Source organism: Xyrauchen texanus, chromosome 43 (genome assembly GCF_025860055.1).
Source record: "Xyrauchen texanus isolate HMW12.3.18 chromosome 43, RBS_HiC_50CHRs, whole genome shotgun sequence".
Classification (NCBI taxonomy): Eukaryota; Metazoa; Chordata; class Actinopteri; order Cypriniformes; family Catostomidae; genus Xyrauchen; species Xyrauchen texanus.
In genome coordinates, this window is record NC_068318.1 from 17,812,884 (window position 1) to 17,836,418 (window position 23,535).

The 23,535-nt window shown below is 39.1% G+C and overlaps 1 protein-coding gene across 1 annotated transcript in view; it reads right to left on the minus strand.

The window, feature by feature from the left end:
- The window catches only part of LOC127636034 (integrin-linked protein kinase), a 35,236-nt gene that overhangs the window by 11,101 nt on the left and 600 nt on the right, over positions 1-23,535 (minus strand). The window contains exons 2-8 of the mRNA XM_052116395.1: positions 17,732-17,971; positions 5,047-5,212; positions 4,399-4,494; positions 3,400-3,496; positions 3,147-3,230; positions 2,883-2,968; positions 2,682-2,791 (exon numbers count right to left, since the gene is read on the minus strand). Coding sequence (XP_051972355.1) covers positions 2,682-2,791; positions 2,883-2,968; positions 3,147-3,230; positions 3,400-3,496; positions 4,399-4,494; positions 5,047-5,212; positions 17,732-17,820 — 728 coding nt within the window. The 5' untranslated portion in view covers positions 17,821-17,971. The remainder of the gene's footprint in view (positions 1-2,681; positions 2,792-2,882; positions 2,969-3,146; positions 3,231-3,399; positions 3,497-4,398; positions 4,495-5,046; positions 5,213-17,731; positions 17,972-23,535) is intronic.

A 23,535-nucleotide genomic window follows, 5' to 3' on the forward strand; every position in this document is an offset into this window, starting at 1 on the left:
TTTTATTTTCCATTTCCATTGTGAAGAATGAACCGAAAGAAATACAAACGTTGTGGTTACTGTTGTAACCTCCGTTCCCAGAGGGAAGGAGTGAGACGTTGTGTCGAATGAAGTGACACAAGGGGTCTCTCTGGGACGCCAAACGTACCTCTGAACCTGAGAAAAGGCCAATGTCAAGTTGGCAGACAGAATTTGCATGCCCCGTCCCGGACATACGGGTATAAAGGGAAGCGGGGCAGTGAGTGCCAGTCAGGATTTTGCACTGAGGAGCCGAAAATAAGGTACGGCCGTTTACAGTGGTAGGTCTAGTGCTGTGGTAGGAGGAACACAATGTCTCATTCCTTCCCTCGGGGAACAGACGTTACAACAGTAACCACGACTTTCCCTTCTGTCACTCACTCGACGTTGTGTTGGATGAAGTGACACAAGGGGTCCCATCTAAAAACGCCACACACTGACCGTGTTACGTGAACTGTCGAGACAGGTGCAAGCAGGCTACTGCGTGCTAGAGACAACTGTGTCGGCTGCACGTAGCCCTCCCCAACCCCCCAAAGAGATGTCAAATACAGACCTTAGGTTCCCCACACCCATGAGGTGGGGAACAGGTGCTACATGACTAGCATGGGAGCAAGCCCAGCAGCCGAGGCCTTTTCTCTCACTATGTCTCTCACATAGGACATGAAGCTTATCTTAATGCTATGAAACACGACGGGGAAGGCGGTCTTTCCCAGTCCTATTCTTTCATGGGGAAAAGACCCTGCAGAGGCCACATCCTGCCAAGTCTAGGGGGAGGTAACATGTTAGGGAAGTGGTGACTCAGCAGTTGAGGCTCTGGGTTATTGACCGAAAGGTCGGGGGTTCAAGCCCCAGCACTGGCAAGACAACCACTGTTGGGCCCTTGACCTTGACACTATCTGCTCCAGGGGCGCTGTTTCATGGCTGACCTTAGTTGGGATATGCGAAAACAACTGCATTTCATTGGCTCTGCACAATGACAATAAAGTTGAATCTTAAGTTGAATCTTATGAGGGTTGTAAAGCCGTACGTGGGAAATGGCGCGGTGGTAGGTCCAGCCTAATGAGGGGCGGTAGGTCCAGCCTAATCTACAGCACGGCGACCGGGCAGCGGGGCCGCCGTGCCGACAGTGGGACCGTACCACGGGAAATACATCACGGGGAGTTTGCCTAAGAAGGGAACTAAGCCCGTGGAGCCCGACCCCAGTACAGAACACCTGTGACTCGTAGTGGGTCTGGCCGCAAATTGCTCCGTTGAATTCACCGGCCAGAAGGCTAGGGAGGAGAACACCCAGGGAGCGATGCTTAGTGGCTAACCTGGGATAGACAGCGCACTGGATCAACTTGGTGAAGGGCGCTGTGTGCAAGCGGTGCCGCGTTACCGAGTTCTACCGACTCAACCCTGAGATTGTCAAATCTGGCAAAGGTATTGGGTGTTGCCCAGCCCGCTGCTCTGCAGATGCCTGCTAAGGAGGTGCCATGGGCCAGTGCCCACGAGGATGCCACACTTCTCGTAGAGTGTGCTCGAACCTGCAAGGGGGCGGGCACGGTCTGGGTGTGATAAGCTATGGAAATAGCACCAACAACCCAGTGAGCTAACCTCTGTTTGGAGATGGCTTTCCCTTTCTGCAGTCCGCCAAGCAGACAAAGAGCTGCTCAGAACATCTAGAGTGCTGCGTGCGTTCCAAATAGATACGCAAGGTTTATTAAAGGAGGTTTCCAGTTCAGCCTCGCGCTCACGGCGGCCCGTGAAAGCATAGCGGCCATCTGCATGTCAGCCTCAGACTGGGCGAGCAGACCCGAAGGTGGCAGCCCAGACGAGTTGACAGCCTCAGACGCCACTGTGATGCTCTCCGATGCAGCCGGGTCGTCCTCAATCCCGTGGGAAGAAGGAACGACACAGGGGGCTCTCATGACAAAAGAAAGCCTCGACCGCAATGTTGCCATGGCTATGTTCTCGCACTGAGAACATGAACCATTCATAAAACGCTGCCTGCGTGTAATCGTCAGAAGTGGAGAGAAATCAACCGCATCCAGGAACTACACAGAGGCGGAAAGACATCTTTAAAAAGACGCGTCCTGAAAAGGACGTTCAACGCCTGCTGCGTATTGCTCTTTTATGAGTGGGAACTCAAACTCTTTTAGAGGAAATAATCTCTTTTTAGGAGGAGAAACACTCTTTCAGGCAATGAAAGTGCTGTCGAAGCACCCAGGGGTGTAGACTGCACAGCGTTCAGAGAGAGAGAAAGCCAGCTGGAAACGTGCCGTAGATCCAACAGCAGTGCTTATCGCCATTAGAGGTGAGTGGAACAGTGGTGATTCTGACTGGCACTCGCTGCCCCGCTTCCCTTTATACCCGTATGTCTGGGGCGGGGCATGCAAATTCTGTCTGCCAACTTGACATTGGCCTTTTCTCAGGTTCAGAGGTACGTTTGGCATCCCAGGAAGACCCCCTGTGTCACAGTGAGTGACAGAAGGGGAACTGCATTTTTGCCTATTCTTCATCTATTGTTTGCTAAAAGTTAAAACCTGTACACAAAATTGGATTAAAAGCAAAATAATCACATTTACTGTATGTCGAAATGAGGTGAAAAATTCTGAATTTCTTCGTCATTGAGTGTAAAAATGACTGATGGAGGGCAGACTGCCAAGGAGCATCATACATACCTTAATTTCGGGTACTCCTCATTGAAGTCACGGCTCTTTCTGGTAGACCAGTCTCGCACCTGAAGCATCTTGACCACGATCTCATTCCCCTGCCAGCGGCCCTGCCACAGCTGCCAATGAGAGCAAAGACATTATTTCCTTAAAAACTTTGAGACTTGTTTTTGGATAGATAATGTAGTTTCATTTGGTAAATTAGCTCACCTCCCCAGAGTGGTTCTCGTTGATTTTGGCCAGCATCGAGAGCTGCTTATAATCTATGCCAGCTTGTTTGTTGAGTGTGCCATTACCTGCAGGCATCATGAAAAGCATGAAAATATTATAGAATTATAGAACAGTTGTGGATAATGAACGTCATTTTATGCAGAAACTATGCAAAAGCGATTACAAATATACAATGAATGATAATAAACTGCTTGTTGTAATAACATGCAAATTAGAACCAAATGTTCAAAGGACATTGCTTACGTGGTCGTGTTCGAGTGGTTCCCTTCCAGAACGTGTCCTTAAAGAGAACTTTGGTCAGGCTCTGTCCCTGTTTCTCTGCCAGCTCTGATAAATAAACACAACAGCATTATTTGGGCAACTGGTAAATATTATAGCAGAGACAGATCTTGGCACCTCCACACTGTTTGGTGGCAAAGCAGAGAGTAGCAAACAATCCTCCAACAAACCTAGAGCTGGCACCATAGTTGCTAAATTAGAGAAGGAAAGTGTTTACCTTTCAGATTTGCAGCCAGCGGTGGTTTGGCCTTGTCTAGTGGAGTTTCTCCATACTTGTTGCAGATGCTTACCTGAGCACCATTATTGACCAGATCCTGGAGAGAAAAGGTAGCATTTTTGGTATGTTGAAAACTAAAACGTTACCCTTTGAAAATCACTTGTATATCCATGTTTAAAATTTACAAGATGCTCTAATACTTAATTAGTAGTCCACACAAAATTCAGAATGCCCTGGTTCCACTTTTCCATACAACAACAATTGTAAACAGTGACTGGAGCTGTAGAGCTCCAAAAATAGCAACAACAACAAAACAAAAAAATCATAAAAGTAGTCTATTTTACTTTTGTGCTATATTCAATTACATTACATTTATGCACGAATGGTGGCCAGAACTTCGAAGCTCCAAAAAGCACATAAATGCAGCATAAAAGTAATCCATAATACTCCAGTTGTTAAAGACATGTCTGCGGAAGTGATATGATAGGTGTGGGTGAGAAACAGATCAACATTTACGTATTTTACTATTAATTGTGCTCCCTCATCAGTTGGTGGAGATATGTACGAAGAATTTGAATCACCAAAAAACAACAAAAGAATGTGGAAGTGAAAGTGTAGATTTATAGTTAAAAGGATTTAAATATTGATCTGTTTCTCACTCACACCTATCATATCGCTTCAGAAGACATGGATTTAACCACTGGAGTCTTATAGATTACTTTTGTGCTGCCTTTGTGTTTTTTGGAGCTTCTGAAGTTCTACCATTCACACACACTGTGTATTGACCTACAGGCCTGAAATATCCTTTTAAAAACTTTGTTTGTGTTCAGCTGAATAAAGAAAGTCATACAAATCTGGAATGGCATGAGGGTGCATAAATGATGAGATAATTTTCCTTTTTGGGTGAATAATCCCTTTAAAGGGACATTAGCCTACAAAAAACTGAAATGTGAAATTACAGTTCCTAATATTTCCCAGCAGAGTGTGCTGCATACTAACCTCAGCCACCAGGTCGTGGCCCCAGAAACAGGCATAATGGAGAGGGGTGTTGCCATGCTCGTTTGCCGCATTGGTATCTGCTTTACACTGGATGAGCTGTACAACGCAAACCACAAAATGATTCAGAACAGCAACAACAAAAACAAAGAAACTCATTTTGAAATAAATGGACATAAAGAGGAGGAAACAGATTTTATGTTAATGTATTTATTCATGTTGAAGAGTGTTTTCAAACCCGTATGACTTACTTACTTCCATGGAACACAAAAGGATATGTTTGGCAGAGTGATAACCTCACCACCACTGACTTTCATTGTATGAAAAAAAAGATGCAATGAAAGTGACTGTTCCACTAAGGCTTTCCTTTTGTGTTACATGTAAGAAAGCAAGTCATGCAGGATTAGAACAACATGAGGGAGAGAACAGGATGATAGAATGTTTTGGGTGAACTATCCCTTTAAGGGAGCATGTTTGTGAGTATTTACAACGTGAAAACTGCTGCTCTGGTCTGGGTGCTGCTGTTTGCAGCTGAACACCCAAACCTGTGTTTGTTTGCACCTTTCTGTGAACGTTGTGGTCACTGTGGTTGTTCAGGTGCAGGTGTGTGTGTTTGTGAGTGAGTGTTAATCTGCTATGATCTGTTCACACCTTGGTCAGAATATCACGATGACCGTGGCTCGCAGCCAGGTGCAGGGGTGTGTCGTCACCACGATTCATGGCATTGATGCGTGCCCCTCTCATGATGAGCATATCCACGACACTGGAGCGGCCCTCGCGGCATGCCCAGTGCAGCGGACTGAACCCGTGATCATCCCTGAGATAAACATATGTTAGAATTCTTACATTCTCTGTTATACGTCAAGAGCTCTTCCAGGTACACAATGAAATTCATTATTGTACAATCATCATTATAATTCAATCATGTTTATTAAAAGGAAAAATTCTTCAAAATTATTTTTCTCACCATTTCCATTAAAAAGTTTGATCTTATTAGTTTAAGAATTAGCATTTGAATCACTTAATATTAATTTTTTTCATTATTTTTTTTTTTACCCAGCCCTATATTGGACTGATATGTGGGTGAGTAAGTGTTAACATAATTTTTATTTATGGGTGAAATATTTTGATGCAGAGGTTAGCGGTAAACTGTCTCAACAGCTCTCCCAGCCAGTTAAATATAAACAGCCGATAACTGGCCCTTTCCTCCAGATTGTAGCCTATATCCGCCCTACCCCCCTCTCACTCACTCTCTCTGACACACTTGCTCAATTAACACAGTTTTAGTCCAAGATCCTTTCCCAGGCCTTATTTTCTTCTCAAAACCACAGTAAAACTTGCAGTTGCTTAAGGTGACACAAAAGTTTCAACACCTAGACTAGTGTTGCTGCTGAGACCACACAGTACTAAAGCAGAAGGGTTTTTTTCTACTCTTTGAATCACTAATGCAGAAAATGACTGCAGAATATAACTGCTGTGAGTGTTATAAGTGATGGTAACATCTGCATCTGGTGCTCCTGGTTATTCCCAGAGAGATTAGTTTTAAAAGCTTTTGTCTGCGGTCATGAGTGTTTGCTGAAGATGTGGGTGTGTGCAGTACAGTAGGAAGTCTCTTGGTAAATAGTCAGGTCAGTAGCATGGCTAAACTTAGGAGAGCTGCTGACACTTCTCACAAGGTCCTGTCGGAACACACCAGACCCCCCACTCTAAATACACTCTCTCACACTTGTACATAGTTTTTAAAGGGATAGTTCACCCAAAAATAAAAAGTCTCTCATCATTTACTCACCCTCATTCCATCCCAGATGTGTATGACTTTTTCATCTGCTGAACTCAAATTAAGATTTTTTGAATTTCTCAAATATTGAAGCTCCAAAAATCACAAGTCAGCATAAAATTAATCCATCCAGTGGTTAAATTCAAATCTTTCAGAAGCAATATGATAGAAGTGGATGTGAAACAGAGCCATATTTAAGTCCTTTTATTTTTTTTTACTATAGATTCTCCACTGCTCAGTCAATCTCTTTAACTTTCATTTTCAAATTCTTCTTGTGTTTTTGGTGATTCACATTCTTCAAGCATATTGCTTCCTATTGGGCAGGGAGAAGAATTTCTAGCAAAATAGGACATTAATATTCATCAGTTTCTCACCCACACCTATCATATGACTTCTGAAGACATGGATTAAAACACTGGAGTCATATGGATTACTTTTATAATGCCTTTATGTCCTTTTTGGAGAGTCAAAATTTTGTCACCCTTTCACTCGCACTCTGTATGGACCTACAGAGCTGAAATATACTTCAAAAAATATAAATTTGTGTTCTGCAGAAGAAAGAAAGTTTTACGCATCTGGGATGGCATGAGGGTGAGTAAATTATGAGAGAATTTAAATTTTTTTGTGAACTATCCCTTTAAGCTACATAATATTTCATCTTTCACACGTGTCATGCACATTTAAACACAACGTTGAGGGATGTGCTGGTCCTGCTATAATGTGAAGAGTTAAAGTCCAGCTCCTTAACAAATAAAACTAAATAATATAGATGTGTAAACAGGAAGTCTCCCGAAATAAATTGGTCCCGAGCCTCCAAATGGGAATTCCTGAATGTTGTGTATTTCCCGCTGAACAGCACACTTCAAATGACAGACTTTGAAAGATGTATTTATCAAGCCCTCTACTTCAGAAGAGAGATAAAAGAGAGAGAAAGAAAAGCATAATAATATTTTATTAATTTTTTTTAACTAAGTGTAAAAGAGAGCTGTCTTTGGTCCAGCACATTTTCAAAGTGTCTTATCACATCACTCAGTAGTATGCCTTGAGGGAAATGAAGGAGTGCAGGGTTGGACTAACGTTGAAAACAAAGAGCGGGAAAGAAAGGAAATTATATTCCACACTCTCTCTTCCTCAGCTAACAGCACACCCCCTCGTCTTTTCAAATGTGGGCGTTGGGGTCAATTTGTACCAAGTTAGTTTCTCTTGTCCTTGTAAGGATGTGCAGATCTACAGCGCACACACCATTAACAAGTGTGCGTGTATGCACACACACAAAGAAAGTTTACACTACATAAACTAGGCAGACAACTTAAACATTGACGTGAGAGTCACACAGCTGAAGGATTATGTCTTATGTCTGTGGTCACACGATCAAAGAGTTGAAAACCATGCTTATTAGGAGCTTCCTTCTGACTACAAAACCTTGTTCTTCATGCTTTGGATATCCCAAAGTTATTTAAAGGTTATGACTCCAGATCTCCGATTCTCCCTATCAGCACCAAAACAGTTGAGTGAAAAGCCAGACTGAATTAGGGCATAAACTGCAGCATATTACACAGGCGTCAAGGTCAAAAATGTATTTAAATGTGAGTTTACTGTCTAGTGAAGCAAGGCAGATTTTTAGTAAGTGATTGTCATATGTGGAAATGAAACCGGAACAGGTCAACTGATATTGCTAAAGATTTAAATGCATCCACTGCAGCTACAGCAGATTCAAACAGCACAAAGCAGAAGAGATACGCTATTTTTAGACTGCACAACAACAACAAGTTAAGTTACTCAATGAACCAGCTAATTTATTAAAACACAGCAAAGCTGCTTCTGATTGGCTTTTGCTCATTTTAGAGCCAGAAAAACGAAAACGCTCTAACCTAACATTAGGCTTCAATTTTCTGCTCTTCTACTATCATTTGCCATTCTGAGCCTGGTCAAGAATGACAAAAAAAACACAAAATGTGTCAGTTCCTCTTTGAGTCACAATTTGAGAGGAAGAAAATAACTCTTAAAATATTCTTGGTCTCTAAGCTACAAGGCAAATCACAGAGTCAGCATGGAAATATGAATACATTTGCATGCCAATGTGCGTTTATTCCAGTTTATAAAAACATGTGAAATATTTATTTTAAATCTAAATGTGTATATATTTTATTTCCCAATCAAATATCGACATAGTGTGATATTTTTCTCACGATATTGTATCGATACTTAGATCCAGGTATCATGATATATTGTGATATTTACAGTGCAGTCAGCGATGATTCAAAGATGCTCGAAAGAAACTGAAACTGATCATGCGGGATTCACGGTTTCTCTCACACACATGCTGGACCTCTCTCACGCGTTCTACATTTGTTTGATCCCAATGTCAATTCTTAAAATGCCAAGATCGTTCTCTTTCTTTCTATCTGCAATCCCCTACAATCATAAATTAGAGGTCTGCACGTGCCTTAAAATGAAACCCGACCTGTACCAGAGACCGTGTGGCCCAAATCTACCTGGCCTGAAGGACACCATCAGTTTCTATGCCCGAACCAGACCCCAAAATCGCTCACTATCACTAGAATTTCTTCTCCTAGCAAGTACTGATGCAATAGGCTATATTTTATGTAAGCATATAGGCAACATTCATAACAGTATTGAAACAGCAATTTACAGTTTTAACAAAGCACGGCAGCCCCTCAGTACAATAGAGTAGAAGGGGGAAAAAAATTATTGACTTGCCGTTTATGCACTGAAACTTTGCTTCTTGCAGAACAATCTGGAATAATATTAAACAATGCAACATTCCCCTCTTTAAATCCTGAACTTGTTCATAACATTGAATCTTTGTTTTTAGTGCAGGTGTCACAATCTAGATGCAGAGAAAAGAATGAAACAGCGCAGGTGTCTCAACATGAGTTTTTGAACTTTAAAGTACTTTTTAACTTGAAAAATTGTTTAAAATGTGCTGGTCCTGTGTGAGGCGCTGAAGAAACAGCGAGACAAATGTCACAGACATTCGTCCTGCATGTGTTTAAACAATGGGAAAACAGAACAAACGGCCCCTAACTCATCCATTAGTCTATGAGTGAGAGCATGTGTGTGAATCAAGTTCGGTAGGCCTGTTTTTTTTCTTCCATTAATTACGAAACCGAACCCCTACTTGAAAAACTGACCCAAACCCGGCGCGAAACCCATCGGGTACTCCCGATAACTGATTGCTATAAAAGGAGGGAAGAAGTGCTTTCAATCATTGTGTTCATGTTAGCAATGGTTACCTCTAAAGAAAGACATGCAGCCATCATCGATTTGAATCCAAATGGCCTCACACGCGAGGAAATTGCTGCAAAGAATATTGTACCTGAGAGAACCATTTACCGGATCATCAAGATCATCAAGGAAAGAGGTTCAACTGCAGTGAATAATGCTTCAGGAATCCCAGAGTGTCCAGCAAGCACCAGGTCCGTCTCCTCCTGAGGAGTCAGCTGGAATCGTGTCACCACCAGTGCAGAGCTTGCTCAATATTGGCAGCAGTTTGGTGCCAATTTTGGACAATGGCTTGGTGTCAAGAAGGGTAGCAAAGAAGCCACTTCTCTCCAAGAACAACATCAAGGACAGACTGAAATTCTGCAGGAAGTACAAGTACAATCTCAAGGATTGGACAGCAAAAGATTGGTGCAAAGTAATTTTTCTCTGACACCCCCTTCTGACTGTTTGGGACATCTGAAAAAAATCGATAGTGTGGAGAAGAAAAGGTGAATGCTACCATGACTCCTGTGTCGTGCCAACAGTGAAGCATCCGGAGACCATCCATGTGTGGGGTTGTTTTTCATCCAAGGGAGTGGGTTCTCTCACAATTCTGCCCAAAAACACTGCCATGAATAAAGAATGGTATCAAATCGTCCTGCAAGAGCAACTTCTCCCAATGATCCAGGAGCGATTTGGTGATGATCCATGCATTTTCCAGCATGATAGAGCACCATGTCACAAGGCAAGAGGGATAATGAAGTGGCTCGGAGATCATTACATTGACATTTTTTATCCGTGGCCAGGCAAATCCCCGGATCTTAATCCCATTGAGAACCTGTGGTCATTCCTCAAAAGGTGAGTGGACAAGCAGAAGCCCACAATTTGTGATTAACTCCGAGCACTAATAAGTCAAGAATGGATCACCAAAAGTCAGGATTTTGCCCAGAAGCTGATATCCAGCATGCCAGAGCGAATTGCAGAGGTTAAGAAGAACAAGGGTCAACACTGTAAATATCGATGATTTGCATATATTGAAATGTTTTTGCCAATAAACGCCTTTAAACCTTATGAAAAGTTTATCATTGTTTTCCAGTATACCATAGAAACGTGAAAAAATAATCTAAAAATACTGAAGCAGCAAACTTTGCAAAACAAAAAATGTATGTCACTGCCAATACTTTTGGCCACGGCTGTAGAGAGACAATCATCAATTATCAGGTTGTCTGATTATCAGTTCATGAAAAATAACGGCATCAATCCAAAGCCTAACTAACAAACTTTTAGGACCTTTCCTTTGAGAACATAATGTATGTCTAGATAAGAATCTCTACAGATTCAGTGCATTCATAAAGTATTAACACCCCTTAATTTTTTCACATTATGCTGTGTTGCATTTTTTTCACAACAATCTACAATCCATACCCCATTATGACAAAGCAAAACACAGATTTTTGATACGTTTGCAAATGTATTAAAAATTAAAAACTGAAATATCACATTGACATATGTATTCAGACTGTTTGCTATGACACTTGAAATTTAGCTCAGGTGCATCCCATTTCTCTGGACCATCTTTTAGATGTTTCTACACTTTGATTGGAGTCCACCTGTGGCAAATTTGGCATGGTTTGGAAAGGCATACAGATATCTATATAAGGTCTAACAGCTGAAAATGCATATCAGAGCAAAAACCAAGCCATGAGGTCAAAGAAACAGCCTGCAGAGCTCAGATGTGTGTCGAGGTACTGATCTGGCGAAGGCTACAAAAATGTTTTGCCTGCATTGAAGGTTCCCAAGAGCACAGTGGCTCTTAAATGGAAGAAGATTGGAACAACCATGACTTCCTAGAGCCGACGGCCTGGCAAAATTAAGCAATCGGGGGAGAAGGGCCTTGGTAAGAGAGGTGACCAAGTACTCGATGGTCACTCTGGTTCAGCTCCAGAGATCACGTGTGGAGATAGAAATGTAAAAAAAAAAATATTATTATTATAATAATTTAAAAGATTTTAGCATAAGGCTGCAACATAACTGGTGTCTGAATACTTTATGAATGGACTGTATGTTCAACCAAGTCCAGTTCCCAGACTGACATCACATTAAAATGCTGAGCATACACAACGCCCATGTATGTCTGCTATTTCCTGTCTCCTCCCACAAACACGTAAGGTCGTGACATCTGCAGCCATGCTAAAACTCCATATGGCCCTTTAACAGAAATGAATCACACAGTCCCAATACTCATTGCTGCTTTTGTTAATAGAAGCAGGTATCTACCCAACTGTAACAGCAGCTAAATTATTTAATTACAGCGGAGAGGCAAAAGTGAAAGGCAAATCCATTAGCTGGAATTTTCTATTTTTGGAAAAGGAAAACATTTGAAATGGGATATATATATATATATATATATATATATATATATATATATATATATATATATATATATATATATATATATATATATACATATATACATACATATATACACACACACACACACACACACTGGGAACATCTAAATCTCAGTGACTCCCAGTCATACCATTATAAAGCCCTGCAGTACCAAGAGTTGAACAAAGAAACCAATCCCTTCTCTCAGCTGGTCCAAAGCTTTAGTCCTGATGGTTCCCTGACATCCACTAACCCAGGGCTCCAGACTACGACTAAAATGGTAGCAAATGCGACCAAAAATATAAGATTGCGACAATCGGGATGTGCGCTTTCATATGATGTTTCGTCAGATATCATCTTGTGAGTTATTGAATACATCTTTAGAGCACCCATGTGTCTCACTTTCTCAGTAAATCATCCGTCAGTGAGTTCACAACTAGGAGCGCAGACATTTCAAAATAGTAGTCCCATGTGTATTAAATTTTTCCCTGGTTATTATTGATTGGGATAGGAGTTGCTCAATAAACTGCATCTGGGATTTAATTAAATTTGCACTCTTGTAGTCTTTGTGTCTGAGCCATCTAGTTACAGTAAAAAAAGACTAAGATTTTTTCAATTAAATATATATATATATATATATATATATATATATATATATATATACACACACACACACACACACACACACACACAAATACATACACACACAGTACTGTACAAAAGTCGTAGGCACATAAGATGTTTCAAAGATCCAGCTTTTGATACTTAGGACCACTGAGGGACTCATACACAACTATTACACAAGGTGCAATCATTCACTGATGCTCAAGAAGGCAACACAATACTACAGTATATGCATATTATACGTTATGTAAATACCTGTTATGTAGATTCTGAAGGGCATTACAAAATAAATAGATATGTTATCTCTTATATTTGTATAAATGAATAGAATGATAAGTGTGAAAACTTATGGGACAAAATGGGAATGCAAATTTGTGCACTCAACTACACAGTGTATGTATTAAACACACGATTAATGAGCTATCAGCTGTCTTTTCTTTGGCTTTCTATTTTGTTTTTGAACAACAATCTAAGTTGAGCAATTCTGTGATGTGGCAACTAAAACAGCCATGATTTAACATCCTAAATGTTTCAGTTTAGTAGTTAATGACTCCTTTGTCATTGTTTTTAGTCTGGACATCACAATAAAGTTCTGGACCAGAACAACCAATCCAAACTAATTAGATACAAATTTCAGCACAAATGAAATATCATTATTTCACCTATTGGGAAAATCAAACTGAACAACAGAGTAAAATACAATGCTATCTGGCCCTAAAAAGAGAATACACCATGGCAGACTATCTGTACACAGTGACAGATAAAAAAAACTGTGAGCCACCTTGACAAGGTACAGACTCCGTAGAAACAGCCTCACTAAAAGAAACGGGCTGACACAGGAAACATGGCTGCCACAGGAGAAAGGTTGTGTTCACAATGTAATTAAAAAAATATGCAGATATCTCTGAAATTTTTTACCACAAAATTAAACATATACACAGCACATTTACTAATTTAACAAACTATGAAAAACTATCCTTCCTATTAGGAGAACACAAAGACTGCTGTGTGATGATAGCACAATATGTCTCTGTCTGCTACAATATGAGGAACAATGAGTGAACTGACTTTAGTCTGTGTCTCCATTTTTACCATGTCTCTTTCTTATTTTTATTAGTTGTTTTTCTGCCTCATATATATATATATATATATATTATTTGTATTATTTAACATTACCATTTTATCTTGTCTGTCAAGTATACATTGTATATTTCTTTTTATCTAATTATATTACGTACATTGTTTTGCACTAGCTTCGTTTTGCAGTCTTTTTTGTACATGCAGCTCATGTAATGCTTTGGCAATATGAATATTTGTCATGCCAATAAAGCACCTAAAAATGAAACTGAGAGAGAGAGAGAGAGAGAGAGAGAGAGAGAGAGAGGACTGGTATGGCTCAAGTCAGCATGCTTTGGTTGGTGAGCTCATTGTATGGAAACTATTCGTCCCAACCATTTCGTTTTAGTCCAGACCTTCCCTCCTCCCGCTCTTCTGAGTCACGAATTAGACATCCACCATAGATCTCTTCTGTTAGTGTGCTACTCCTACACAAACACACGTTGGACTGAACTTCTGCAGGACTTTAAAGCATCTGCTGTTGTTTATAGAAGTGAATTGACAAGCACATAAATACAAATTGAAGGTATTTTCTTAGATTTGGTTGTTCTATTTGAGTTGCCATTTTCCCCTGCATATCTTAAGTCAAACATTTCCTTTGCCAACTAATTTCAAAGTCACATCTTCAACCATGTCAAGCGCTCAGGAAATGCCTAGAATAGATAGTCATCTACATCGGATGTTACAACTTGCCTCCCTAGAAAAAAAACAGTTAAATGTAACTAGTCTTTGCCTGCAATTTGCTGATAACATGCTGAATCTGAACTATTGAACCTTTCTTCTTCGGTTCATTCATTTTATGTAATCATTCTCAGCCTGACACAAGATAAATGGTTTACATCAGATTTCTTTAAAGTACTGGTTGTGTATATCTATCTTCCATCACCTATGCCTTAAAGTACTCCTCTCTTTTGTGCTTCTCAGCTGTTCTGGGACACATTAGGGAAGGAAGGCAGCCCAAGGCTGTTTGTGATGGAGCTTGGCAGAGGTGGAGGTATTTGAAGAGGGTGCATGGATCAACTCGGAGTATCCCTTGCACCATATAGGGCTTGAATTTCTGTTTTTCAACATGTGTGGAAAGTTTTCAGTTGTGCTTATAAGATGAAGATGGAATATATCAAGTTGTATTTCTTTAAAACTGGGCTACCAACGACAAAAAATGTAAACAAAATTCACACGACAATTAATTTACAACTTAATACATTGGAGCAAACACTACTATTACTATTGCTCATACTTGGGGTTAGGGATATGAACAATCCCCAAATGTTATTTTACAGTGGGGGTATTAACATATAACTGCAGCATTTCACTTGTGAAAGTGTGGTTATGGGCACTTAAAAAAATAAGTATCTATGATTGGATCGGACTTGACCGATCACAGTGTTAAATATCTGTGATCGGTTTTGGCCTTAAATTTCCCGAAGGTTGAACCACTAACTGGCAACTATAGGTTACTTTCCTGGCAAACACACACAACGTGCTAGCATCGTAGCATCAATCACATTTTTTATATTTTTGCAAATGTAAAAGGAATGTCATAAAACATTGATACATTGATTATTCATCTGCACTTTATTTTCTTTATAAGTTTTGGAGTAATGTCGACCGTCAGTGGATTTAGCAGAGACCGATAACTAGGCAGTGGAAAAGGTTGATAACCAATTAATTGGCCAATAGTTTTTAAAATCTATTTATATAAAGATAAAAAAACTTTCTTTGTCTTTCCTTACTATGAAGAGCACATACATTGAAGCTACAAGAGTCTAAAATTTATAAAATCCCAAAAGCAGTTTATTGTGCAACCAAAAATCCCTATAATAACCAAAGAAATTAGGATTTGGTGCATAACACAGGACTTTTAACTAGAAAAAGCTTGAAATACACCAAGGACTCTTATTTTAAAAAGATGGAGACTTGGCTGTGTTAAAAGTGTAAATAAAAATATATATAATAAAAAAGAAAAAAACAAACTATCAACATCTATCGCCCTAGATATTAGCAGATAACCGATAGTTCCAAAAAGTTATTATCTGCTCCAATTAATCGGTAAAATCAATATATCGGTCTACCTCTATGTTTGAGGCATCGATATATTAACATTAGCCGACATTTATATTAGAAACCTAATATGTGTGCTTTCCAATTCACTGCCAGTTGGCCTTATGTTTAATGTAGTCTTGCGTAATAGCTTTGGGTGACCACAAGGGGGTCATATTACATTTAATGTACTTAATACTGAAGTCGGTTGCACCCCTGATGATAAGCGCCACGTCACGGGTAGGACAAGGCACAGTTATCACTAGGGGTGGGTACAAATTTTGTTTTTCCAATTAATCGCCATCTTCATTTGAACAATATCAATTCTTAAATCCCAAGATCGATCTTTCACTCAATGTGCAACCCTCTACTACAATGAGAGGAAATCACTCGCAATTGCAACTAAATTTGTGCTATGTGACTAAAGTGAATATATTTGGCAACTGGCTGGTAAATGTTTACATTTCACTCACCAGTAATTGTGTATAGTCGTGAAGTGTTCAGCAGCAAGATCCTTTCACAACGTGTTGAGAGTAAAAGTTGTCCTGTGTAATGTGTGTCGAAGACGAGATCCATATAACTCATTTGTCATTGAATATGGTCTCTTTTAATACCTTTTCTGTTCTTTACAGTCAGTTGTTGATAAAAAACATAATTTTTTTTTTTATTTAATCATGCATCACACAGATGAGGTAACAGAAATGCTGTTTTTGTTAAAGTGACAGTACTGGTTTTAGCATGTGTTCAACAAATCTATGTAAATACTTGTAAATAGTACAAATTATGCAATTTAACAATAAGTAACAAAAATAATATATATGAAATATAATTTCTTATTTGTTGGCTGAAATTTGTTTATTTTTAAAATGAAAAAATGTGACCAAAATGATGAAAAGTTTATAAAATATACAGTAATTAGTCAAATTTATATTTTCCTAATGTACCTAGTTAAAAGGTCCCTTGTATAATTAACAGCACTAGCTAAGAGATCATTTATTTTATACAGTATGTAAGCAAAAGTGACTAAAATAAACCCATATGAATCGATATAGAATAGATTTAAATCCAAATCGGAATCAAATCAAGAGCTTGTGATGCGAAATCGAATTGAATCGGGAAATCTGTATCAATACCCAGCCCTAGTTATCACACACAGGACGTGTTGATGCAGTGCAGGTGGCAGTCAAAAGTTGTGAAGGTTTTTGTACTTCTTCAAGAATGAACCAAGAGACATTGATGAGTTTGCAGGTTAGTGTATGTAACTGGTTTAACTGTGCAAACTGAACGATTAGAAATGGCGAAATTATTATATATTTTCTCTGTGTGTAGACTTGAATAATTTTCTGATAAGTTATTTACATAAAATACAAAGTATGATAGATGAGTGATCAACTAATTTTAAACATAAGAGACCTCTAAATTAGCAAAGACACAAAATAATTCATACTTTTTTCATAATTACCAAAGTTGCACCAGGTTTTTAAGATTCCTTGACTGAAAATGCTCTGATCTAAATCTAAACCTATGAACAGTGTATGCCACAACGGGCCAAATAACTGAAACCAATCCACAACACACACAAAATGTGATAAAAATCTACCCTCGTGTTCTTACATTCAGCCTACTGTGCAGTGTTTTACTGCATCCAGTGATTTGATGACAGATAACAGTGTTAAGGGGTGAAATGAGGGACAAGACATTACAGAAGTCCCTGATGTGGAGGAGGAACAACAAACAGAAAATATTCTTTACAATGTTAAATCGCAATATTGACAATTTAAATGTTCCAGAGTTTGGAATGGGTGCATGCCCACAGATAAGAAAAAGTTGATGCAATGATACAAGACACATTAAACTAGTTATGTGTAGAATACGACTGCCAGAAACAACTGTCAAATATACAGTCATTATAAAAAATATTTGACTGGTCAATTGCGGTATTCTGCAATCAGAATTAAGTATTCCGGAGAGCCGTGTAATAGGCAAATTAAACAGACTAAGGAGTCTTGGCTAAACCAAGATTTTACAACACCACAAATACGCAGTTGTGAATGGCTCAACAACCACAATAATGGAAAAGCCACAACATATCCGAATACGTTCACTGCTAATATCCATGTTCTGGGCTTGATGATTTAAATCCATACTCAACAATTCACTCACCCCTGGTTAAGGTCATTCTCTGTGTTGTCCAACCACAGACGGACGGCTACCGCGTTGCCGTCACGGCACTGAGTGAAGATATCATCCATATTTGCACCCTCTCTCTCCTCTCACACTGGTGGAGTTTTTTGTCTCCTACCAGGAGTGTCTCGGGAGAGGCTCTGATGCAGGTGTATCCTGAAGAAGACAAGCAAGGGCTGACAGAACATCCAGCCACGGGAAGGGTGCCAGGTGTCTGCACTAGAGAGACAAGAGAAGGAATCTCAAATGAGGTCAAATGAAAGGACTGACAGAGTCACTAGGGAATGATCACTCAAACTGCAAAGTTGGTGAAGTGGACTAGTCGTTTAATTTATCCCAAAATAAATAATAATTTTTAAAGGAATAGTTTCACCAAAAATGTATTCTGTCATAATTTACTCTCCCTCAAGTCTTTTCTAAACAAAGCAGATGATTGCTTATTAAATTCTGATAGGTGTTGAGTACCCAAAGTAATCACACAGGTCTCAGCCCGTTATAACATAAATATCACTTCCTATCGGAGTCCAAAACAGCACTGTGCCAAGAGTGTAATACTCTAATACTCACTCTAACTCATACTTTAGTTAATAGGTCTTCGCTAAGACCTGTCACACATGAAAAGCAACGTCTCCGTCAGCATGTCTGTGCAAATATACAGTTGAAGTCAGAAGTTTACATACACATTAGCCAAATACATTTAAGCTTCCTGACATTTAATCGTAGAAAACAGTCCCTGTCTTAGGTCAGTTTGAATCACTACTTTATTTTAAGAATGTCAAATGTAGAATAATAGTAGAGAGAATGATTTCTTTCATCATATTCACTGTGGGCTAGAAGTTTACATACACTTTGTTAGTATGTGGTAGCATTTCTTTAAATAGTTTAACTTGGGTCAAACAGTTTGGATAGCCTTCCACAAGCTTCGCACAATAAGTTGCTGAAATTTTGGCCCATTTCTCCAGACAGAACTGGAATTACCGAGTCAGGTTTGGAGGTCTCCTTGCTCGAACACTCTTTTTCAGTTCTGCCCACAATTTTTCTATCGGATTGAGGTCAGGGCTTTGTGATGGCCAATCTCTTGACTTTGTTGTCCTTAAGCCATTTTGCCACAACTTTGGAGTCTTGGGGGTTTGGTCACTGTCCATTTTGAAAACACATTTCTTTTTTTCACTTTTGCTCCCATTGTGCTTTAAGTCCTCATGATGGCGTAGTGACTTGCCTCAATCCGGTTTGTGGAGGACAAATCTCCGCGTCTGAGACGGCAACTCGTGCGTCTTATCACGTGGCTTGTTGAGCGTGTTCAAACTAGCAAACTACAGGGGTGGTAGCCAGTGTCTTTACCACTGAGCTACCCAGGCCCCCTAGGAAAACCCATTTGTGACCGAGCTTTAACTTCCTAGCTGATGTCTTGAGATGTTGCTTCAATATATCTGCATAATTTTCCTTCCTCATGATGCCATCAATTTTGTGACGTGTACCAGACCCTCCTGCAACAAAGCACCCCACAACATGATGCTGCCACCCACATGCTTCACGGTTTGGATGGTGATCTTCGGCTTGAAAGCCTCACCCTTTTTCCTCCATACATAATGATGGTCATTATAGCCATACAGTTAAATTTTTGTTTCATCAGACCAGAGGGCATTTCTCCAAAAAGATCTTTGTTCCCATGTGCACTTGCAAACTCTAGTCTGGCTTTTTTATGGTGGTTTTGGAGCAGTGGATTCTTCCTTGCGGAGCAGCCTTCCAGGTTATATCAATATAGGGCTTGTTTTACTGTGGATATAGATACTTGTCCACCTGTTTCCTCCAGCATCTTCACAAGGTCATTTGCTGTTGTTCTGGGATTGATTTGCACTTTTCACACCAAACTACGTTCATCTCTATGAGACAGAATGCGTCTCCTTCCTGAGCAGTATGATGGCTGCGTGATCCCATGGTGTTTATACTTGTGTACTATTGTTTGTACAGATGAATGTCATACCTTCAGGCATTTGGAAATTGCTCCCAACGATGAACCAGGCATGTGGAGGTCCACAATTTTGTTTTCTGAGGTCTTGGCTGATTTCTTTTGATTTTCCCATGATGTCAAGCAAAGAGGGACTGAGTTTGAATGTAGGCCTTAAAATACATCCACAGGTACACAGCTAATTGCCTAAAGGCTTGACATCATTTTCTGGAATTTTCCAAGCTGCATAAAGGCACAGGTGTATTTAATCTTCTGACCCACTGGAATTGTGATAAAATCAGTTAAATGTGAAACAATTGGTCTGTTAACAAATGTTGGAAAAATGACTTGTGTCATGCACAAAGTAGATGTCCTATATTACTTGTTGACTGTGGAAATGTAAAAAAAAAATGTTAATGACTTCAACCTAAGTGTATGTAAACTTCTGACTTCAACTGTAGTTTTCCTGAGGGAATTCAAGAAACGTAAATGTTACATTAATTAATTTATTTATTCTAAAATCCCTTAATTAGCTAGTCCATATATAAACTATTAAATTATTAGTTCCCCAAAAATGAAAATTCTCCCATCATTTACTCACCCTCATGCCATCCCAGATGTGTGGCTTTCATTCTTCTGCAGAACACAAACGGTTTATTTCAGCTCTTTAGGTCCACACAGTGCAAGTGAATGGTGACCAAAACTTTGAAGCTCCACAAAATATATAAAAGCAGCATAAAAGTAATCCATACAACTCCAGTGGTTTAATCCATGTCTTCTGAAGCGACCTAACTGATGTATGGGTGAAAGTTTCTGGGTGAGAACAGACCAAAATATAACTAATTTTTCATTATAAATCATGACATCAGCAGTCTCCTTGCAGATCATGATTTCAAGCTTGATTACTCTTCCTAGCGCCATTTAGCACTAGAAACAAGAAATCTAGTAAGTGTTATTGATCTTGAAATCATGATAGTTCCTAAACTACATTTTGGTCTGTTCTCATCCAAAACCGATTGTATCGCTTCTGAAGACGGATTTAACCACTAGATTCATATGGATTACTTTTATATGCTTTTTGAAGCTTCAATGTTCTGATCACATTCACTTGCATTGCTTGGACCTATGAAGCAGAGATATAAGAAAGTCATACAGTACACTAGGGGTGTGCACAAGTTAGAGTACTCGTTCTGCACCAGCTCCTCGAGTATTAAAAACACAACTCGAATATCACAAATTAATTTACCAATATGCATTTCTCTGCTGTGAGCAGCGCTGAAATACACTGTTTTCCCTCTGAATCTCTCACCAAATCTAGCAGTTACAATTGAGTCCACTGGGGGGCACTGTAGATGTGTGTTGTTGAGGTGTAGGATGAGAGAAGAAGATTTGATATCATGGGCTGTGTTGTATTTGTTGGCCGCATACATCATCGAGGCTGTCTCGTTTCAGAAAAGGGAGTAGGACACTTCAAATGCAACCTTCGAATGCGATGAGGTGTATCCTTCGTGGGCACTCGCAACCCACAATTCTTTGCTTCAACGGAAATGTCTAAAACAATTATGCCAATTTGACTGTAAATAGGATGTTCAAATAAAAGTAATGTTAATTCCCAAGTTGAAGTACCTCAGTAGATGGGTGCAGAGTATATAATACGTTTAATAATATTAATATATAATTCAAATAAATTATTAGACAAAGTACACCCGTAAAATCTATTTTCGTTTCTCTTTACATCATTATAACTCAACTAAAATGTACCTCATACATTCCCTTCTAAATGGACTTTGTTCCCTTCTCACTCAAAGTGCTCACGCTTGTTAAAGAGTGGCGTGTTGTCATAGCAACCATGTTCCGTTCCATTTCTGTTTGTCCTACGAAGGCCGTCTCGTTTAAACGAGGCTTGTTTAAAGGAGGACGCTCAGTTTACTGCAGCCTTCAAAGGACGCATCCTACCTAGCACGCAGCCTTTGAAACAAGACACAGACAAGGTGTCTAGTTATATTACAAGGCAATACTTGTAATATTTTGGTTCTAATTGAATTCTACTCTATTTGTATTCCGCTCTTGTTGGAGTTAAGCAAACCAACAGACAAGGATTGGCTTTTACGGTTGAAAAAATGCGAAGCGAACTCGGAACCTGATCATGCGTGTGTGTGTGTGTGTGTGTGTGCGTGCGTGCGTGCGCGAGAAATCTCTTAACACAGGCAGATTGCATTTTATAAAATGCAAACTTTCCCCACTTGTTATTCCATTTTTATTAATGCATATATTTTTCCCCCTAAAAGATATCTTATTTTCAAACTGTTTCTGATGTTTGTGAATAAAACTAAATATAAGATTCACGTACATGTCATATGTGTTTTTTAAAAGTGCATTTTAATGTATGAATAAATCAGGTACTCGACTACAAAATTACTTCAAAATGGCCATCCCTATCATACATACCTGAGATGGAATGAGGGTAAGAAAATGATGAGAACATTTTTGGGGTGAACTATTCCTTAAAGCTGTGTATACACTTTGCAGAGTGTGTGGCATTAGGATTCTGGAGAGATTTTTTAAACAGAGAGTAAATATAGTTGGAGAGGCAAATAAATGTGTTTGCTTAGACAGGAAAAATGACAGACAAATTACTGCCCAGATAGAAGCAGTCTGATATTGATTCAATTAAATATGCATTCAATAATAAAGACACTAAATATAATAGAATTTAGACTAGGGCTGTTGATTTCATGCATTCAAAGTGCAATTAATTATATATATAATAACCAGTTAAAATGTTTTACAATTAATCATGCCCCCTGGCGCGTACAAATATTTTTTAAGTAAACACTTTCCTAACATACGAGCAGTTCAAGCTTGAAATACATCTGTTTTTAAAAGGTGCGTCAATAAGTGGCAGCATGCCTCAACAAACCTCACAATCTTGAGACGTGATATTCAAAGTTCCACTAATTTCCACTACTACTAAAATAAAACAAACAATATACTGAGTTCTTCAACCACTTTTTGTATTGTCTAATTTATGCTTTATTCATCTGCCACAAAAATGCAATTCATTTCAAAATTTATTTCAATCTGTATTATATAGGCTATTTATTATAGGCCCTCTTAGACATAGTTATGAATATTTGAATTATTATGCATAATTTATTTGAATTATCTTTATGTGGGGGCCTTTGTCAGCAAATAAGGATGAATGCAATTAATTAACTGGCATGTCCTGTAATAATTTAATAAAACACATTTAATCGATTGACAGCTCTAATATAGACATATTGAAAGAAGGGGAGACAGGTTCTGCATATTCTCATATTAACAGACAGGTACAGAAAGGCAGATAGACAGAAACATTTTGATCAAAGACATATTGATCACAGACAGGCAGACAGACAGACGTTCAGATTTATGGATGGATGGATGGATGGATGGACGGGCGTTCAGATAGATAGACAGACAGACAGACAGACAGACAGAAAGAAATTCAGATAGATAGAGAGACAGAGTTCAGACGGATAGATAGATAGACAGACGTATTGATAGATAGATAGATAGATAGACAGACAGACGTTCACGTAAATAGAGTTCAGATAGACAGACATTCAGATAGATAGATATATACAGACATTCAAATAGATAGATAGATAGATAGATAGATAGATAGATGTTCTAAGACGTTCACATAGATATATAGACAGACAGAGTTCAGATAGATAGATAGACAGACAGACAGACAGACAGACAGACGTGTAGACAGACAGATAGATAGATAGATAGACAGACAGACAGACAGATAGAGAGACAGACACAGATAGATAGACGTTCAGATAGA